Genomic DNA, 21,547 nt, shown 5'->3' with positions numbered 1-21,547 from the left:
ACCTAGGCAAATGGGACACTCAGGGCCGCTCCATTTGTGGTCGATACCAGGGTGCTGCTCCCTGGCTGCCAACGGGACTGGTCGGCAGGAACAGGGCTGCGGGGAGGCAAGCCCACCTCCCCTCAGCAGCCTGCCCCCAGCCCCAAGACGGCCCAGCCCACCTCCCCAGGTTTGGGCGTTTTCAAGGGAAAGCTGACTGGGTGAGGCTACCCCTCTGGATTTGGAGGGGGGCACTCTAATGGCTCTGGACAAGTATGCAAAACTAAACTCTCCACTCCCAGCTCCCAAGGGTGAGGCCAGCACCCAAAGTCTCATTCCTGATAATGAGGAAGGGCAGAAGGGTGGAGAACCCTGCTCTCTGAGGCTGACTCCCCCAGGCCCCTTCTCTACCCTAGAACACCTCACAGCAGGGGCCTGCAGCTCCAAGGTTCACACCGACAATGGCTGATACGACGGTGCAGGGAGTGAAAACCAGGGCCTAATGGCAAAGTGTTTTCACCCAGGGTCCTGGCAAAGGCCCTGGGGTGGTTTCCTGCAGTCTCCCTCCCCTCCTCCCCTGGACTGGGAACACTCCGAGGACAAAGGGATGGCTGAGCCCACCAACGGGGGCAACTCAATGTCAGAGGCTGAGGCATCTTTAGTGACCTTAGTTACCACCAATTCCAACCCGTCCTGGGCAGATGTGGACGCTGAGGCCAAGATCACACAGTGAGCAGGAGTGGCAATGAGTCCTTTCTGTGGCTTACACTCGGCTTTCAATCATATTGCAGGGCCAACCCAGGAGATGAGGGGCAGGGTGGGAATACACAGTGACGTTCACGCTGCTATGGTCAGGCTGTGGACACTTCCTGATGGCAGAGTGATCATTTGTCATCCCAGTGCACAGATGAGGACACTGAGGCTCCAAATGGTGAAGCGATGAGTCCAGGCCACAAGCCCAGTGAGTAGGATCAGGCATGACCCCACGGTCTCTACCATCTTCAACCAGGATGTCTGGGCCTCCAGCTGCATGCCTATCACTATAAGGACAGAACCAAGGTGCTGTCTATCCCCCACGGTGGTCCTACTATCTAGGGAATGGCACAAACCAGGGATGAAGAGGGAGCTCCACTCTCCGGAAAGCGACAGAAACGTTCTCTTGGAGACCCATTCATGGGGTTGCAACTGCGAGCACTTGGCACAGGGGACTGAGAAGGGATCCTGCAGGGTATCTTGGCATGGCTCCTTCTATAACTGCTTTGTGACTCCTTCTGCGCCCCTTCGTTGGAACCTCAGCTCCGGCATGCCCGAGCACTCAGCAGGCTGCCCCCCTGTAGGCAGAGCTGTGCTGGAGTCACCACGGGGCCTCACAGCACTTCCCCTGGGAATGGACAGGAAGCTTAAGCAGCCAACAGGGCCCTGGCCCTCATGGAATGCCAGGCTTGGAATGGGGTACACTGTCCCCCCTCCTCTGTGTATTCGGTCTTGTCACAGAGGCCCTGCTGGGCCAGGCCCCAGACCCTGGGACTTCCTGGAGAGAAGAGAGTTGCAATCCAGCCTGACGAGTGCCCTGGAGTGTCTCTAGAGAGCTGAGGAGGCCCAGGTGGTGGGCAGGCTGCCTCTGTCTGTGGGGAAAGGCTGGTGACATGGGAGCCCGCCTCTGATGCCACCTACTTCCTTTACCTCTCTCAGCCCAGAACAGAGCATTTCACCTTGACACAGAAAATAGAAATCAGAAAGCGTCTCTCATTGGCACCTGGGTTGCAAGGTAATCTCTGAGCAGCGACGGGGGCAGAGGGGCTGCGTGGAGCAGCAAGAAGGCAAGGACCCCACCACCCCCATCAGCATGGCCAGTGGCATGCACCTCTTCCCCTCTGCTTAATCCAATTACACTCTGCTGGCTTTGGCTGCCTCCAGCCCAGCCTCCTGCCTGAGCTGTGGCTTAGCATATTGAATTTCCTTCAGCTTTGATAACCGACCTGCTTCTTTAACCCATCAGATCTGATGGTGGACAGTGAAGGAGGCAGCTGCTAACAGCTCTGAGAACAGTAGCATTCCTGCTTGCTTGTGTCCTGAGTGCCTTCCCAGCCAGTTACATCCTCCCTCAGGAGGTGGTCGTCCAACCTCTGGTTGCACACCTCCAGTGATGAGAAGCTCACTACCTCTTGAGGCAGCTCCTCTAATTCTTGGACAGCTCTAATTGTTAGAAAATTTCCTTCTCACTGAGCTAGAATCTGCCTGGGGACCCCCAGCCACGTCTGTTCCCTCTGTCCCTAGAAAGTCCCTAAGAAATGTGTGGTCTGCCATGTCTCTGAACACCCTCCCTTCTCCAGGTACCTCTGTGTCGGCCTGGCCTCTGCCCCATCCTTGCTACCCTCCCCCATGCTTGCATTGTGTCACTGTCCCCCTCTAGGTAGAGCCCAGAAGCGGGCTGGGGTCACTTTTGAGCAGAGACAGCAGGCCAACCTCACCATCCTTGGCTACACTGACCCCACTGTCCACACAGAAGGCATGTTTATGGGCCCTTCTGACAGCCACGCTCCAGCAGGCTCTCTTTCCCCTCATGTGGCCTCTGAGAGTGGTGAGTAGAACAGAAAGCAAGCCAGGAAGAGGGTGCCACTGTTCCTGGTGGTCTGTGCTGGCTGGAGGGCCTGGGCTTATCCCTCTAATTCTGTCACCAACTTTGTGTCCTTGGGAGATCCCTTCTCTCTCCCAGCCTCAGCTTTCCTATCTGTAAAATGGGTTTTAGACCATTTCTTGGGTTCCATTCAGTAACAGCACTAAAGATGAAGCACTCAACCAAACACTTTTCTAATTCTGGGCCTGCCCATCTTGACAGCAGTGCCTTGTGGGTCAGAAAGACCTGACAGCTAACAAAGTAGCCACAGGTACATCAGCAGGGACCTTCCCAATTTTACCCTGTGTTCTTCACAATCTTTGTGACATCAGACCTGCCCAAACAGCAAGTGAGTGCCTAAGAAGGCCAGCCTCACAACGGCAGTGTAGCACAGCGGACAGTGGAACAGCTGGCCTCCAGTCCTGCCCTGCCACTTGGGCCAGCCATCTGACCTCAGGCCAGCCACATCCCCTCTCTGAGCCTCAGTTTCCTCATCTGCAAAGTAGAGATAAAATATTCCGCATCAGAGGATTCTGAGAGGGATGGGGTCTACTAAGCACTTTACAATCCCTGACTCGCAGCAGACATGAAAGCTATTCTTGGTTATTTAATATAAATCCTAGGGAAAAGCTCCTCCTCTTCTGGGCAGGCAGAAACGGCAACCATAAAAACTCCTCTAGATCCCAGGAGAGTAAGATCTAATTGAAAAACCGAGGCTTGAAATAACTTGCGCTGGCAAGTTTCCCGGGGGGACACTGGCGGGTCTTTCCGCCACAGACACAATGGCCGGGTGGCACTCCATCTGAGGCTGCCGCGGCGGGCTGGGGCACGCGCTGTACTCACTTCAGGGAGAGGGAGTAATCGTGCTTGCTGGTCTGGCTGTTCCGCACCAGGTAGCTGCACTCCTTGCAGAGTCGCAGCAGGCTCTCAGCATCGCCCCTGCTGATGGCTCCGTGATACCATCTGCGGAGAAGGCAGAGAGGGGTCAGCACCCAGTGGGGAGAGCGCTCCCATAGCCCTGACACCCTGAGGTCCGCTCCTCCCAGAGGGAGGCTCGACACCCCCGAGGGCAGCTGCCGGTGTGTCTCGGGCTTCTTTGTTACAAGGCAGACGTTGTTTTGTCCAACAGAGATTTACAGAGTGCCTGCCGCATGCCAGATCCTGGGGAGAAAACACTGAACAAAACCTACAGTCTCCACCCCCACGAAGGTTACACTCTAGTGCAGTGAGACAGATAGTAACCCCGTAGTCCCTTACGTGATGATAGGTGCTACGGAGGAAAACAAAGCAGGTTTCCTATCGGTAAAATGGGTTTCACGGTGGTTGGGAGCTTGCGGTGGGGATTGCACTGTGAGCAGCGGGAGTGGTACAGGATGAAGGCGCAGTAGGAGGTGCGGTGCGTTTATCTGGTGGCTGTGGGCCAAGGGAAGATGTTTGGATCTTATTCTAAACATAACGGAAGGCGATGATGAGTTTGAAATAAAGATGTTACTTGCTCAGGATGATCTACAAAAGATCAACCAGGATGCCCTGAAGGGAAGCAGCCAGGGAAGCCTTCCGGAAAAGTGACATTTGAGTATGGACCTGGAGGATGCAAGAGAGGAAGTCACGTAGGAAAGCACATGGAAAGGAACATTTCTGGCCAAGGGAAAGGAAGCACGTGCAAAGGCCCTGAGGCAGGAGCATACCTGGTGTGCTTTTGGAAAGGGCTAGGCCAGTGTGGCTGGAGTGAGCAGCAAGTGGGGGGTGGGTGGGAGGTGAGGCCCAAGAGGCTACAGGGAGGGGCCAGTAAGGATCTGGCTTTCTCCGTTTGAGTGAGCTGGGAAGCCATCAGAGGGTACTGGCAGTAGGGACACGCTCTGACTTTCTGTGACATCTGTGGGGCAAGTGGGCAGTGCCCAGGACTCAGGACATCAGGTAGTTGGTGTGGGATGGCAGCACCATGCTCCTGAATTGGCATCGATCAGGCACAGAGGAATGCCAGTGTTGCTGCTTCTGGACAAAAGGGCCCAATGGGAGCCTGGGCAAGGGAAGCCCAACCCAGCCACCGCTCCCAACCCCAGGACCCAATGGGAACACTGATTTTTTAGATTAGAAAAGTAGGAAGCAGAATTTCAGTGAAATAGTAGCGACCATCCCATGCTGGTTGTCAGCGGGCCTGTACATGATGCACATCTGTCTGCATTCTGGTCTCAGACAGGAAGGATCAGTGATGTGGTGGGAGACAGAGCCAGGAAGAGAAGCAGAGGCGGCGGGTGGCGCGGCTTCACTCGGACAGGCCCAGACAGGGCTCTGGGACAAAATGCTGAACCTGGCTGAGTGGTTCTCTATTGAGTTAGGATTGCTCCAGCCTTTTCTTGGGGTTGTGGGGATTAAATGAGATGACACATGGGATGAGCTTACGCAGAGCCTGTATGGGGTGAGTTTCAACAAAGGCAGCTACGACCATCAGCAGAAAGAGACTGAACTGGCAGACAGCCACGCAACACCACCACCATCTTATAATTACTGCAGGCCCCTGCCCGCCACAGAGGCTGGGTTTTAAATTTTTAGGTGTGAGTGGGGATGCTGCCTCCTGTACCTGCCCAGAAGTGCCCTTCACAGAACCTCTACAAGTTCTGTCACAGAGAGCCTGCTTAGAGAACAAGGGTGCTCCGCCTTCACTGTGCACTGCCTGCCATTCACAGGCAGCATATGGAACAGAGTAGCAGCACAATGATGACATAATTAAGACCCCACTGCTGTCGAGTCAATTCCGACTCATAGAGACCCTAAATGATGGAGTAGAACTGCCCACACGGGGTTTCCTAGGCTGTGATCTTTATGGAAGCAGACTGCCACGTCTTTCTCCCACAGAGCAGCTGGTGGGTTTGAACCACCGACTTCTCAGTTAGCGGCTGAGCACTTAACCACTGTGCCACTAGGGATCCTTGATGACATAGTTATAGCCTAAAAAAACAAACAAACCCAGCTTTAGAAAAATGAAGGCTGGACAAGAATCTGAGTGTCCCTGTGGGTAGCACTGACTCCTGCCCAATGAGAATGTGACTCAGCTGCTGACCGCCTGGGAAGTGACCACTCAAGAGTGTGGTCTGCGTGGTCCACAGAGCTGGACACCTGGATGCCTGTGGGGAAATGCACCAATGGCAAAGGCAGGAGAGATGCAGACCACAGACCTGCCTCGTTTCTAAATTTACGTAGACATAAAGAGGAACATGACTTTGGGAGATGCATGGGCTGCTATGTAATTAAAACATTGCAGAGACATGAAAGCCCAAGAGATGCTTTAGAAAGGATACAGTACTGCAACTGGGAGAGCTGGACAAAGACAGCAGACTTTAGAAATAAGAGCTTTGGTAAAGCCGTTCTCCAGGAAATTTCACCTGCATGACACACCTCCAGTGAGCTGGCAAAAATGCTGTTTTATAAGGAAAACAAGTTCAGCCATTTGAAGCAGAGCCGTCCTCAGGGAAAGGCCCAGAAGTGGTCTCCAGGGGAAGTGCTGCTTGCCGCCTGCCCTGCCCCGAGCACAGCAGCAAATCTAGGGAAGGCGGTGGTGGGCGGGCCTCCTGGGGCCTTGTTAAGCATAATCCCTGGTGGGTAAACAGGATAAGCTGCTGGTTCCTTCCTCAGCTACTATGGTACCCCACACAGAGAGAAGGGCCAGGGACTTGGGGGTCTCAGGATCAAAGGAGAACCAAACAGAGGGGGCAGAGAAGGGCAAAGGGCACTGGATCAGGTCAGCTGTCAGTGGGAGGCTGGAGACCAGGAGGCAGGCTGGGCTTGGGTGGCCCTGTGGGGGTTAGGCTCCGCCCAGACTGAGAAGGGAGCCCAGATGGGAGGCCGCCATGAGGAAGTGCTGGACCTCGTGGAGCTGGCCGGTCAGGTCAGAACCAGGGGCTCAAGAAGACTCGACCACTGTCATCCGTCCTATCCAATACCCACTGGCTCAGTCAATATTTACTATATCCTTGATCTCATGGGGCTGACGTGGAGAGATGGACAGTCAGCAAATAGATTCAGGAAACAATTTCTGATAGTGGTAAGTACTGTGCAGGAATAGAGGGTTGGTGATAAGGCAGTGACTAGGGTGGGAGGAAGGAGCCCTGGTGGAGAAATGGTTAAGCGCTCAGCTGCTAACCAAAAGTCGGCAATTCGAACCCACCAGCTGCTCCATGGAAGAAAGATGTGGCATTTTGTTTCCATAAAGACTACAGCTTTGGAAACTCTATGGTGCAGTTCTACTCTGTCCTATAGGATCACTGTGAGTTGGAGCCGACTCCATGACAAGAGGTTTTGGGTTTAGGGTGGGAGGACGTGCCTACTTTAGGAGGAACGGAGCGGGAGGTCTCTGGGGAGATGACATTTAACCTGAGACCTTCATGATGAGAAAGAGCCAATCATGTGAACAACCAAAGAAAAAGCGTTTCTGCAGAGGAAATAGCAAGTACAAAGGTCCTGGGGTAGGAATGAGCCTGGGTTGTTTACGAAACAGAAAGCTGGCAAGAATGGCTTGAGCACTGTCGCGGGGGGGAATGGTATATAGCATGAGGGTGGAGTAGGAGGCAGAGTCTGGTTACCTGCGGCCTGTGGGAAGATGGCTGTATTTTGGAAGAGAACCAGCAGAATCTGGTAATGCATTAGATACTGGGTGTGAGGCAAAAAAGGGAAATTGAGCAACTAGACAGCCGTAATACTGTTTATGGAGTTGGGGAAGCTGGGGGAGTAGCAGATTTAGAGGAGATCAGGAGCCCGGTAAGAGTGAGATGCCCATCCCTTAGCCAAGCGGAGATGCCAAGAAGCAGCTGGATGTAGGAGTGGGGGCTCTTGGAGAAGTGTAGGTTGGGGAGATGTGCTTGTTAATCATCTACCAGGAGACTGAAGAGGCGACCCAGGGAGAGCACGTAGTTGGAAATGGAGTCCTGGGAAGTCCAAGCTCAGGTCAAGCAGGGGTGGAGGAGCCAGCACAGGAGCAGATGGGGAGGCAGGAGAAAAACTGGAGCGAGGGCATTCAAATGTGCCGCCTGCCACCAGGGCAGAGGAGGCTACCTGGAGTCCCGGGCAGAGAAGGGGAGCAGGTGTGGTGGGTGAGGAGAGAGTGGGAGGTGAGGGAGGGCAGAGAGGAAGGCCAACAGCTCATGGAAGCCTTGTTCATTCACCTGATAGCTATTTATCGAGCACCTATTATGTGCCAGGTGCTGTTCCAGAACTGGGGATACAGTGATGATCCAGACATGTTCCTGTCCTCATGGAGCTTATGTTCTCAAAGGGGCCCCAGCCAGAGCTAGGGGAGGCTGGGGTGAGATGATTTTATTTACTCATTTACTTTTAAGACAACAGTGATTAGCACTTGTTTGCACACTGATGGGAATGAGGATGAAGGATGGAGGGGGTGATAGGCTGCCTCCGGGTGGCAGCGGGAGGTACCTGAGCACCTGAGCAGCCCATGTACCATCCGAGTAGGGAAGGTAAGTGGTACGGGCACACAAGCAGATGTGACTTCCAATCCCCAACAAACCCCTAAGAATGGAGCATATCTTACAGTGCTGCAGGCTCCCACCTTCTCTGCACTAGGGTGGAGTAGCTAGGACTAGAAGGGGCCTCCTAAACGCTGAAGCATCATCAGCCTGGGTGGCGGCCTAGGTGATCCTCTCTACCTGGGCCAGCCGGCTCTACTGGAAGTGGATTTTATCTAATCACGCCTCTTGGATGATGAGTCAGGGCCTCTGGCAGGCAGGCCAGAATGATTCCAGGAGATGAGGAGATGGGGGGGGGGAAGCTGGTCCTGACTCTAGACTTGGCTGAGGGCCCTGTCAGGAGGGAACAGGAAAGGGAAAAGTGCCCTCAAGAGCCCCAACCCCTCAGGACTGAGGCCTGGCCTGGGGGTGGGGAGGGGGCTGGCTGGCTGAGCCCAGACCCAGCCATGCATGGACAGGATGCACGCTCTCAGGCATCTCTGCCTCATACTTTGTTGATGAAAAAGTACAGTTTGATCAGAAATAAGCAAAACCTGCCACCCAATCTGCATGGCTGTGAGAAGTGATTAACGCAACACCTGCTGGGAGCGCTCCCTGGCGCTCCGTACGGCAGGCTCAGGGCCCTCATGAAGGCGGGCGACTCAGCCTCTGTAGATCACACCACTTGCTTAAAAAGGGGGTGTGTAGCATCCTTCGGAAAGCCCTGGTTCCTACTCACGGAGACAGCATTTCCTGTGAGGGGATGCACTGCTGGGCCAGGACCAGAAGCCCTGGCCAGAGACCAATATAATACGTGATAGGGTGAGAAAGTCTCCCAAGGAACCGTGCATGATGTCGGCTCATCTCTCTGGCTTCATGAAGTGCCTGCTCTATGCCAGATGTTGTGCTAAGCGTGGGGATAAGAGAAGAGCAAGAGGCGAGGGAAAAATGGGAGCATGTGGGGTCTGCATCCGGAGTCTGCACTCTGAGCTGTGAGATCCTAGCCAAAGCTCTGTGCCTCTCTGAGCCCCAGTGTTCTCATCTATAAAATGGGTTGATTATAAGAAAATGATACACCTGAAGGTACCACCAGCACAACACCTGGTACCCGCTTACTCAGGTCCCTGGGCATAAAGAGCAGAAGCTCACTGTAGTCAAGACGTGGATGGTGAGGAGCTGACAAAGTAGTTTGGGGGCAGATTTAGAGCAAATGGCAGGCTATGGAGATTGAACTTGGTCCTAAAGGTGATGCGAAGCCACTGAAGGTTTCAGTGCTGTGCAGAGACCTAAACACTCTGAACCTGGCTGAGGGTGGAGGCGAGGAATTTTTAGGAGGTGATAGCCATGATGTGGGGGCGGGGGAGGTAAAGGGCCTCACCCAGCACAATGTGGGCGGGGGGCGTGGTGAGCGAGGTGGGAAAGAGGCAAGAGACTTTGTGGGCAGCATGGATGGGACTTGTCCACTGACTGGGCCCAAGCTCTGGGCAAAAGGGCTGAGGAAACCCAAAACAAAAGTGTACAGGCTTTGCCCAACTAAAATGCAGCAGATGTGGAGCAAAAACATTTCTCTAGCTGGAAAATAAATCAACCGGGAATAGGATTTAGTTTACACCTAGCTTTCTAAGAAATCACTTGCTGCATGATGAAAGCAGAAACAAGGATGTAACAGGAGGGGTGAGATGTATGGATGATTCTGCAGTCCCTGCTGTTGGCTGGCATCAGAAGAAAGGGAGGAAGTGTAATGTGGAGAGCAAAGGAATCAGAGATGTGAGTTCCAACCCCGGTTCTACCACTGACTTGTTGGTGACCCTGACCTTCTGAGCCTCAGCCTGCCCATCTGTCTGTACACGAGAGGGTCACTACATCTGTACATGAGGCTGAGGCCCCTTTAACTCTGTCATTCTCTGAGTCTGAATTTTTAAACCAAGAGAAACAGAATGAAGGAAACAGCAGAGACTGGATGAACTGCGAGGCCGAGCTTTGCTCTGTTAGAACTTACATCTGCTTCTCCAGGGGGACGGCAGGGTCCACTCTTTCTCCCAGGATCCCACAGAACTCGGGGCTCCCATGTTTGATGGGTTTGAAGCCCCCTCCGGGAGCACGAAGCTGGCGCCGCCGGTCCCGGGAAGGCGAGGGGGATGCTTGCCGCTTCTCGGTGCCGTTAAACTGGGCTGTGAGAGAGACAGCGAGACAGTATGCTTACCCGGAGCTCAGCCCAGGGGTTACCAGGAGGTGCATGGTAGGGGTTCACCTGTTCTAGTCGGGGCTTTACAATTCAGGAGGCTGTTTCAGGCAATGGAAAAAACATGGCTCCAAAGATTGTGGCCTCCTGCTTAGTGAAGAGGGAGGGACGGGATGAACTGTAAGTCACTGTCACCTTTGACATCCCATGGCTCCAGTGGCACAATGTGAGATTGAGGATTTCTGCCAATATAAAATCCACAGCAAACCTCCTGCCACAGGAGGTGAGACGAGATGCATGAAGCACAGAACGTTGACCGGGGAGGAACCCAAGTGCTTCAGCACAACCTACAAGGCTCTTCAGGATCTACCTTGGCTCCCTGGCCAGCTCCCTTCATGCCTCCACTGCACCCCACACTCAATTTCTTGCAACTCCCCAGAGGCAGCTGGCTCTGAATGAGACTTTCCCTTGCACAGGCCCTGTGCTCTACCTGAACTGCCATGACACCCCTCTCTCTAACCAAAGTCTCCATCTGACTGATTTCACTTGCCCTTCAGGGGTCACCTCCTCCAGGAAGCCCCCCCCCCGACTACACCTCCTCCCCAGACTCACCTTGATCTCAGGCCATAGTACCCTAATGGTACCCACATTCCTTGTCTGGCTCCCGTTAGACTGGAGCACCCTGAGGGCAGGGGCTGCACCATATTTGCCCCTGTCCCCTGTGCCTAGTACAGTGCCTGCAACATAATGGGTGCTCAATGAAATCTTGAAACAAGAAACTTAATGAGCTGCTATTTTGCTTTTTCAGGAGAAAAAATATCAGTTTTCATACCAGATAAACTGGATAAAACTTAATAACATCCTAGTCAACACTGTAATTCCCCACTGAATTAATTTATACACTCACTTGCAAGCTTAATAATATAGCTATGTATTTAAGAGAGAACAGGTGGTGATGAGTGACAGGCTTAATCAGGCAAATCATTTCACCTAAAATGAAAATATACAAACTCCTAGTGCCATGATTCAGCAGCAAAAAAAAAAAAAAAGCTCCAAACACAACTGCTTTCATTCCTTCTAATTAAGTTTCTCCTTAATCTGCAATTTAAAATGGCAATACTTTTAATTTAGTGATTTTTCTGCAAAAGATAAAGACACAATTCCTCAAAAGAATATCTGCATTTAGAGGGAAAAAAAATGCCACCCCTGTGAGTCGTTAGAATGACAGAACCTAATTAATTCCACCTATAGGCAATTAAAAATGGAACTTGGAATCCTGTATGAGGGAAGTGAGACTCAGAGCTGGGCAGGATGAGGCACCGGGAGCCCTTCTGACTCTGGTTCTGATGATGGGGACCAGGGAGCTACTGGTGGTGGGGGTGGTGACCCAGTTAAAGACCTCCAGGGTTTGGCCTACCAGCCACCTTGCAGCTCCAAAGCAGGTGAGGTGGCCCCTTCGTGATGTCCCAAATACCTTTCAAAAGGTTCTGGTGTGATGAAACGATTCATCCTTCAACACCCAGCTCAAGTGTTGTTCCCTCTAGTTCTGAAGCTGGCAGTCCTCTTTCTACTTGTATTACAAAAATTGACTGGCCCTGAAGCCCTGGTGGCATAGTGGTTAAGAGCCCAGCTGCTAACCAAAAGGTTGGCAGTTTGAATCCACCAGCCACCCCTTGGAAACCCTGTGGGGCAGTTCTACTCTGTCCTATAGGGTCGCTATGAGTTGGAATTGACTTAACCGCAACAGGTTTGGTTTTGGGTTTTTAGCCCTGAAGTCCAGTCCCTGCCAACGACAGAGACAACACCCCATGCTCTGCGTTACTCTCACCCTCACAATACCCCTGCATGTGGTAACGGAGGAGGAAATGGGGGTGTAGAGGGAGGGTAAGGAAGAACTCCTCCAGCGTCTCAAAGCTGAGTGCAGGGCTGAGGTGTGAGCCTAGCACTGGGGCTCCGACACCCGCCACTCTCAGGCCCTCCTTTCTCAGGCCAGAGCTGTGCCTCACTCAGAGGCGAACTTGCCCTCTGTAGAGCTGCCCCTGATCCCCCTGCTGAGAACCAACCTCTCCCTCTTCGCAGGGCTCATAGCACTTGGCACAACAGCTCTTGTAGCTGAATGGGCACCAGACCACTCTTCCCCAATCAGCCTGGGTGTTCTGTGTGGGCAGCGACTGGGATTGATTTTCTCTTTTCCCTCTCTAGTATCTTGTCTGCCCCAAACCTACTTCAGTACTTGGCATAGCCTTCTCTGACCCTCCCCTCATCTGGCATGCAGCTGGCTCAGTGAATGGTTGATGGACAGAAACAAGGTCAGGGAATGGAGGAAGTGAAGCAGCTCAGCATTAGAAAAAGGGCATGAACTTTGGAGTCAGGAAGATCTGGGTTTGAATCCTATCTCTGCCATTTACTGTATGACTTTGGGCAAGTATCTAAACCTCTCTGAGCCTAAGCTGCCTCATCTGTAAAAGGTGTTGGCAATACCTATACCTGAAGGGATTGTGGAGGTGGTTAGTAACAGATGATGGATCAAAGTCCATTTGGGCCCCTGTAAAATGGTGGTCCTCACCCTCCCCATCCACATGGTCATACATCCGTGCTCAGGACAATTCACGCTCATGTACCCAAAAATATAAAGTGCCTGGTATCAAAAACCACCTTCCTCTTCCCTGACCACTCCTGGAATTCCTGACTAGACTGGAAGCTCCAAGAGGACAGGACATTTTACTCTGTTTTGTTCAAGGCAGGATCCCCAATGCTTAGAACAGTGCCTGATACATAACAGGTGCTCAATATCTGTTGAACAAATGACTCTCCACCCAGCCCACCAGGACCATAAAACTTCCATTCATTAGTCAAGAAAGGAAACTTCGGAGCTAGACTCCTTCCTCAAATTATTTTAAAACCATTTTGAAAAATCACTTAACCTTTACTTGGTGCTTCCTGTTCTTGGGCAGGCACTGCGCTGAGGACCTCACGTGGCTGTTCTCTTCTAACCCTCACTGTGGCCCTACAAGGCAGGTGCTGTGACTGTCCACGTTTTCAAAACTTAGACCCAGCGTGGTCGAGTAATTTGACCACTAACTCAGGGTGTGGACAGTGACCCCAGGAGATAGAGATCATGCAGTGGGAACTGGAGGCGAGCCAAGGGGCCCATGGCCTTGGCCACAGGTGAGGCCTGCAATGCTCTCCAAGTTCAGACAGTCCAGCTACTGGCTTCACTAACATTCTGCCTCTTTCTGGCAGGTTTGGAGTCAAGACGTTCCCAGGTCTCTAGTATAGGACACAGACTTCTTTAAGCAGAGGCAAAGAGGATTAGAATGATTAAAAACAAGACATTGTATGTACAGAGTTTCAGTGTATGAAGAGGCTTCCTGGGCCCCTCCATGGATGCACCTGAAATAAATATGGGCCATGTCTGTAAGCCATATGGAGCTGAAGACGAGGAGCCTGGAGAATTCTCCAGACCCAGTGTTTGTTCATGGATGTCACATTATTCTGAAGAAACAAGGGCACAGAGAGCAGAATCAAGGTGTCAAAAGATTCCCCTTCCAAGCTATCCTTGGTACCTGATTCCTCCATATTGTCAACAGCCAGGCCGGGACTCTGGGCTGGAGAAAAGCTGGAGCAGGCCAGGGGTGGAGAGGTACAGAGGGGACTGCTACCCTGTGTGGTTGTGAACCCCCAGAAGGGCACCAGGAGGGGAGACTGTGCACTGCTTTGGGGAAGGGGGCTGGGCTACATGATCCTGAGAATCTATGAAAATGCCACCTTTCACAACAATGCATGAACACGTCTAGATGACAACTCTGTTCCCAGCAAGACGACCCTCTGCTGTTTCAGCTTTCAAAACATGCATACTACGTCATCTCATCTGATCCTCACAAGCACGCAAGATGAGCAGTATTCCCATTTTACTGAGGCCAGAGAGTGAAGCCCCCTTCTCCTTCCAGTTCAAGAGCAGGCCTCGATTTCCCTTTCTGTTCTGCCTGCCTGGTGAGTGCAAGCTCTCTTCTGTCAGGTTGTAAGGCAATATCCAGCTCAGCAAATGTTTGGTTTGCGTTTCCAGGATTGCCAACAAGAGGCCTCTGTGTTCACCTCAGAGACACACGCGGGCCCCAGGGCACTGAGCTGCCACCTGGTGTGGGAGGTGCCCGAGAACAGAGGTCCTCATTGTGAGGGGAGGCGGCTGGCGACTCCCCCGAGAAAGGTCACCGGGAAGGCTGTGAGGCAGGCGCTGGGCCGAAGCCCAGGTTCCAGGAACTCTGTCCACACGTGTACACCCAGGCCTGGGCTGGAAGGCGGGGCTGGCAGAAGAGCGTGTGGCTCTATGCTCCTATGTGTGCATCCCACATGGGGAACAGGGACACCACTGCCTGGTGCAAAGACCCTGCCCCAGGGGCTGCTGCTCAGCTACAGGAAACCTAAGGATAAATCCTGATGAAAATGACTCAATACTCTAAATGCAGAGGACTTACAACTGCCAAAGGAAGCCATCTGCACCTTCATGACTCATTTTACGGATGAGAAACCAGGGTCCAGAAAACAGACTGACTTGCATGAAGTCAACTGCTACACTTGAACTGGGACTTGAACCCAGCTCTCCTGGATCCTGGGGGCTTCTAACAAGTTCAGCCTAAGTCAGCCTACCATGTAATCCATTCTCAAAAATAACAGCAGTAACAGCAGCGATACCAAAACCCAACATCTACTGCACTTGTGCTGTGCCCTGACTCCCGGCCAAGCGCTGCACATGGATGACCTCATGGGGCTCTCCAAACAACTCAATGAGGCAGTGCCTATTACCATCCCCATGTTATGGACGAGGACACAAAAGCACAGATATGTGACGCAACTTGCTCCAGGTCACCCCCTAGCAAGCAGCAGCACAGGGACTTCAATCCAGACCTCATGCTCCGACACCTGGGTTCTTTTTTTTTTTTTTAACTGTGCTTTAAGTGAAAGTTTACAGTTCAAGTTAGTTTCTCATACAAAAATTTATACACACGTTGTTATGTGACCCTAGTTGCTCCTCCCTATAATGTGACAGCACACTCCTCCTTTCCACCCTGGATTTCCCGTGTCCAACCAGCTCCTGACCCTCTCTGCCTTCTCATCTCGCCTCTGGACAGGAGCTGCCCATTTAATCTCATGTATCTGCTTGAGCTAAGAAGCACACTCTTCACGAGTATCATTTTATGTCTTACAGTCTGGCCTAATCTATGTGTGAAGAGTTGGCTTCGTGAATGGTTTCAGTTCTGGGCTAACAGAGAGTCCGCGGGCCATGTCTTCTGGGGTCCCTCCAGTCTCAGACCATTAAGTCTGGTCATTTTAGTAGAATTTGAGTTCTGTACCACACTTTTTTCTCCCACTCCATTAGGGACTCTCCGTTGTGTTGCCTGTCAGGGCAGTCACTGGTGGTAGCCGGGCACCATCTAGTTCTTCTGGTCTCTGGTTTACATCCAGCACCTGACTTCTTATGTACATTGCTAGTCCTAGGCCAGGCCCACCTGCCATGCTAGACAGATGGAGGAGGCCTCCTCACATAGGCTGCAGTTGTGTCTTCTGATAGCTTCCCACGCAGACACCCAGACACCCACAGACACTTATTTAGAATCCTATAAAGTGACTCCCCCCTCCCCAAAGCCTCAGAGGACCTGCACAAAGCAGGCTGGGCATTTGTGGAAATGCATCTCCCCATCCCCACCAAAGACCCGGCTCAGTTGTGTGTTCCTGCTGCTGCCTCAGAGCAGGCAGCAGTGAGAGAAGACAGACAGAGGGGACAAGCCAGGGGCTGGCTACAGACATGGCTCTTTCACAGCTGCCTGCCACTAACTGACATGCCAGTCTTCCCCACCTCCAACATGGCAACCAGGCAAATCCTCAGACAGGGACACACTTCCAGCTTCTCACTGGCAGTTCGACCAGAGGTGGCAACCACGGCAGTCAACAGTCAATTACTACTGCCCCTTTCCCCTGCAGGGCTCCTCAGACCTCACCTGGAGAGGAGACAGGTTTACATCCTAAAAGAATGGATGTGAAAACAAACCATCTCTAGGTAGGTTCTAATGCAGTTCCCCCCACTCCCCCGCCCCAAGAACCCAGGATTGGTTTTCCTGAGAGCTGATTTATCCAATAATTAATAAATATCTGAGTGCTTATTAGGTGCCAGTTTTATTTTGTGCTAGATGGGGACACAAGTGCAAACAAGGCAGGCAGGGTCTCTAACCTTGTGGAGCTTAAAAATCTCTGTCCAGTTGGACATCTTTGACTTGCCAAACAGAAGAGCTAGGAGAGATTTTATCAAGTCTTTGTGGGTTTTTTTCTTTCTTTTTCCCAGGGCTTCTAACCAGTTCTGTTCTGGTTTGAACCCCTGCTGAGAAGTTGCATTTCTAACAAGTTCCCAGGTGATGCTAATGTTGCTGGTTAGGGACCAATTCTGAGAACCACTACTAGAGCAGTGGTTCTAAAAATTTATTATACATAAGAATCACCTGGGGGATCTTGTTAAAATGTAGATTCTGATTCAGTATATGGGGGGGGGGGGTAGGGTGGAAATGAAAACTCTCAGTAGGGGTTCAAACCAGAAAAAACCAGTTTTAAGCCCTGCTTTTTCCCCTACACAGGAGACAAAGATACTTGAAGGAACATTTCTATCTATTAATATAATCAGCAGATGAGCCAAAGCTATTAAGGTTGGCATTTTTCATTTCTTTTAGGTTACTAAATGAATTCATATGTCAAACAGAAACACAAACCGGAAAAACCTGTCCCTCAGTAACATATTAGCTAAAGGAAGCCAGTGATCTCAGTTCTCTTTTAAACCCCCTTTTCTCAGCAGACCTGCTGTTCACACGTGTTAAACATTAATTACAACTGTTACTCATTACATAGCAAAAAGCTTCGAGTACCAGCACAACTGTTAATTTCCTTACAGGCCCAAGGTATTCTGGGAAGCTATGCAAGTGGCAGAAAGCATCACGGGAACGAGTGGAGCCAACTGTGAGGAGGAGGGTAGAGCTGGTGGTGGGGAGGCAGTGGCATGCAGCTGGGCACGTCAGGTGGGGGCCAGGTCTGAGATTCCCCTAGGAGCGTTCCACAGAGGCTGAGCCTGTTTATTCTTCGCACCGAAGGATGAGTCATGGGCTGGTGGGAACAGCAAGTCTGGCTTAGTGTCCTGATGAGCACAACACCAGTGTCACCAGCTTCACAGTGTTTGTGTTTGACGGTGACAGTGACAAGTTATGAGGTCAAGATGGAGTGGGCTCAGTGGTTCTGCATCAACAATAACCAAACCCATTTCACACTGGTTCAAGATGAAGGCACCGTTAAAGCTAGTCCTTCCTATGCTCATGTCAACACAGCAGTGCAAACAGCAAGAGCAATGGCTTTGCCATTTATGAGCTGTGTGACTGCAAGCAAGTCACTCACCCTCTCTGAACCTCAGTATTGTCAACTGTGTGATGGGAGAAACAACATCCACCTTGCAGGGCTTCATAGGGTTAACACTTCCCAGATTATAAACCCAAACCAATTGTTGCAGTCGAGTTGATTCTGACTCATAGTGACCCTATAGGACAGAGTAGAGCTGTGCCACAGGGTTACCAACGAGCAGCTGGTGGATTTGAACTGCCGACCTTTTGATTAGCAGCCATTGCTGTTAAACACTGTATCACCAGGGCCCCAGAGGTTCATAATGGGTGGTCAATAATGTTAATTTCCTGACCTTCCCCTCTTCTTCCTTACTAGCTTAATAGGATTATTTTAGTCAGTTGAGTTGGCTCATAGATGACTCACAATTCTTTAGGAAATAAACATACCTAGGACCTTACTTTCCATTTCTCTACCCTTTTAGCCTTACCTAATGAGGCTAGAAAGGTGTCAAAACTCAAGGGTTCCTGGCTAAGGGGTAAACACCATAAAATTAGCACCTCTCAAGCTTACATTATTAATAAGTGTACATCTGGCTGTTCTGGAATATACTAATGCACAGAGTGTGGTAGGAGCACAGAGAAGGGGCCCCAGCCCAACCAGATGAGGGTGGGAAAGGCGCTGGTCATGTCAGGGAAAGCTTCCTGGAGGAGATGAAAGTGGTATCACCAGAGTTGACCTGTGATCACCCCTCCCTAGCCCTACCCCAACACCTAACGTATAGAACACTTAACACTCAGTAAGCTCAGTAAGCCCTACGCCAGTGGTTCTCAAAGTGTGGTCCCCAGTTCAGTAGCATCAGTATCACCTGGTATACCTTGTTAGAAATGCAAATTCTCATGCCCAACCACAACTGAGTCTTTTCAAACCCCTACTGATAATTTGCATTTCCAACAAGTTCCCAGGCAATGCTAATGATACTGGTTAGGGACCAAGTCTCAGAACCACTAGTAGAGCAGCGGTTCTCAAAATTTATTATACATAAGAATCACCTGGGGATCTTGTTAAAATGTAGATTCTGATTCAGTATATCTGGAGTGGAAATGCAAATTTTCAGCAGCGGTTTGAACCAGAATGAGCCAGTTCAAAGCCCTGCCTCAGACCTACTGAATCAGGAACTCTGTGGGTGGGACCAGCAATCTGTTTCACACTTTCTTCAGGTGATTCTGAGGCACTCTCAACTGGCAAACCAGCCAGCCCACAAACAGATCATTCCTAGAGTGGGGAAGGAGGTGGCAGAGAGAAAAGGGACCCTCTCACACGCAGGGAGCTAGTGACCCAGCCCTCAGGAGGGAACAAATGGAGACTGGAAGACCCGAGGGGCTCATGGTTAGAACTACTGCTGGAACGGAGACTTGAGATTCCCTACAGAAGCCTGCTCTCCACGCCATCCATGCTTCTCAATGCCAGGCATAAATGGGAATAAGCTTCCTAAATGGGTCTTCTGTGCCCTTTAAATACCTCTTTATGCAACATTGTTTTCATACCAAATTAAATTTACTAAAGCAAGCCTTCCCTGAACAGCAATAACAATTCTTACGTGCATGACTCTTATGGCTTACAAAGTCTTTTCATCCAGATCTTTCCCCTTGATCATCACAGAAGTCCAGTGTGACAAAGATGCAACTTCCCATTTTACAGATGGGGAAACTGAGACGCAGGGAGATCAAACCAACTGTCTGAGGTCTTGCGGCTGGTGAGTAGTGGCGCTGGTATGTGAACTTGGGATTGTCTGACTCCTTCTACTGCCCCGTTGGGTTTCAGCATGCCAGACACCATCCTCAGCTTTCTAGGGCATAGAAACCTGCCAAGGAACCAGTGGGGAAGACAGACAAGTGCTCAAAATAACTATGTTGAGTATGGGTTGAGTCATCTGTCTGTCTTTTATCTCTGCTGGGAGGCAGACCTGTCACTGGCTGAGCCCAGGACATTGCCTAAAAAGTAACTTCAATCAAGACAAATCTTCAGATGGTGAGCTGCAAATGAAAATGATTTTGTTTCTCAAAAAGGTCTCAAGGGCCTCCTTTCTAAACTCTCTTGCCATTTGACTCCTCGATCAAGTGCTTACTTCTCAGAGGCCAACTGCAAGTAATTAAAGATGAACCTTTTAACTCTACTCATTGGATTATAAGTAAGCACTGAACCATCCTCTGTGTATGGCCTGCCTAACTCTTCTGTGAGGTCTTTAGTAGTTTCCTTTCCCCCATGGGCCTCAGTTTCCCCATGTGGTATGGGGTGGGAGCCCCTCTATGTGCTGAGTAATGGCAGAACATGGCCAACTTGTAGGATGACACTGGTCACCCCCATGTAGGCACGAACCTAGGTACTTTGTTTCCTACAGAATCCTCAGCTGAAACCATTCAAGAGGGGACATACAGCCCAGTACGTATCATACCAGCTGTAGATGCAGGGAGGAATCAGCGCAAGGGAGAGGAAAGGCAAGCCATATTTCATGCAGCATCTTGGGTAGCTCAGGGAGGTCAGGCATCTGACTAGGTTTAGGGCGTGGGCTCTGGAGTCAGCGTGTGCAGGTTCAAATCCAAGCTCTGCCACTGACTAGTTGTGGGACGCTAGGCAAGTTACTCCTCCTTAGGCCTGTTTTCTCATCTGTAAAATGAGGAAACTAATCTCCTGCAGGGTTGTCGTGAGGATCAAGGGTGATAATGCACACAAAGTGCTCAGCACACAGGAAGTGCTCAGTAAATGTCAGCGATCTTGTCAGTACTCTCACCAGGACCCTCTACAGTGGGTACACCTGGCCTCATTTTGCAGGCCCCCAGGACAGGTCCAATCCCCGACCTCGTGACGGCCCTTCAGAGATGGGAAGATACAATCTACGTGCCTCCCCCATCGTGGGTCTGCTTTTCCAGGTTATCCACCCCAGCTCCGCAGCCCTGCCCCGGGCCCCTCCTCATATGGGCTACTCCTGTGGAGGTGTAACCTGTCATCTCACAATCAGGGCCTTGGTCCAGAGCCACAGAGGCACCAGTCATCACCACAGATGACAAGCCCAAGGGTCAGACCTTCCACCCCAGCCTGCGCTGCCCCAAGACTGTGATATTATCTGAGGCTTCTCCTCACCTGGTCACACAGGCCTTATGTGCCCCCAGAGCTGCATCTGGCAGGGTGGGGGCTGGCAGCAGGGCAGGAGAGCCATTTCTAGACCCACCTGCTGGTCATGTAATTTGTTGCTATAAAGACTCCCAGGGGGTGATTCAAAGGACGCCGCGAACAGACTCCAGCCAGCTCTGGAAGGCAGGTGTCTCTCTGGGCTGGGAAGGAGCTAACAGCTTGATGAGAGCCACACCATCTCTCCATGAAGGTAGAGGGCTGCAGCCTGCTCCACACAGCCAGCTGTGAAACTTGACCAGCATCTGTCCTGGGCTGGGATCCAACATGGGCAACTGGTGTAGGATGGGGCACTGGTGAAGGCCAGGAGCAGCTTTCTGGAGGGGGGCAGGGGGGCAGGCCATAAAGGCCTAGGACTCTTCAGAGAGCTTACAGTATTTCTCATCCATCCACTCCTCAAACCCTTAATTAATGGCCATAGAATGGAGACAGAGGGAAGACTTTGATTTTCAAGAAACTAGGACCACCTCACACCATGCAATAGCTGTTTTCATGACAATAGGAAGTGACAGTCGAACCTTCCTGAAGCTGCAAGCCCCCCCGAGTATGACCTAGAAGGGAAGCGTACGTGGCCGACTTCCATGAAGGCTATTCTGGAGGCACTGGCCGAGCCAGGGCACGTAGGAGCACAGACAAGGAGGGCTACTTCCCTGGGGAACACCACAATGTCCCTTTGAGAAAGGCCTCTTTCACAAATGCAACACAGGACAGCACTTTCGAAGGTGAAAGGCACTTGTGCTTCATAGATGGAATCAT

The 21,547-nt window shown here is 51.4% G+C and overlaps 1 protein-coding gene across 1 annotated transcript in view; it reads right to left on the bottom strand.

The window, feature by feature from the left end:
- The window catches only part of SHB (SH2 domain containing adaptor protein B), a 151,936-nt gene that overhangs the window by 22,538 nt on the left and 107,851 nt on the right, over window positions 1-21,547 (bottom strand). The window contains exons 4-5 of the mRNA XM_023727490.1: window positions 10,052-10,223; window positions 3,440-3,559 (exon numbers count right to left, since the gene is read on the bottom strand). Coding sequence (XP_023583258.1) covers window positions 3,440-3,559; window positions 10,052-10,223 — 292 coding nt within the window. The remainder of the gene's footprint in view (window positions 1-3,439; window positions 3,560-10,051; window positions 10,224-21,547) is intronic.

This window comes from Trichechus manatus, unplaced genomic scaffold (assembly GCF_000243295.1).
Source record: "Trichechus manatus latirostris isolate Lorelei unplaced genomic scaffold, TriManLat1.0 scaffold00016, whole genome shotgun sequence".
In the NCBI taxonomy this organism is placed as follows: domain Eukaryota; kingdom Metazoa; phylum Chordata; class Mammalia; order Sirenia; family Trichechidae; genus Trichechus; species Trichechus manatus.
The sequence above is the reverse complement of the archived record's forward strand: the minus strand, read 5'-3'. Positions and strand labels throughout refer to the sequence as shown.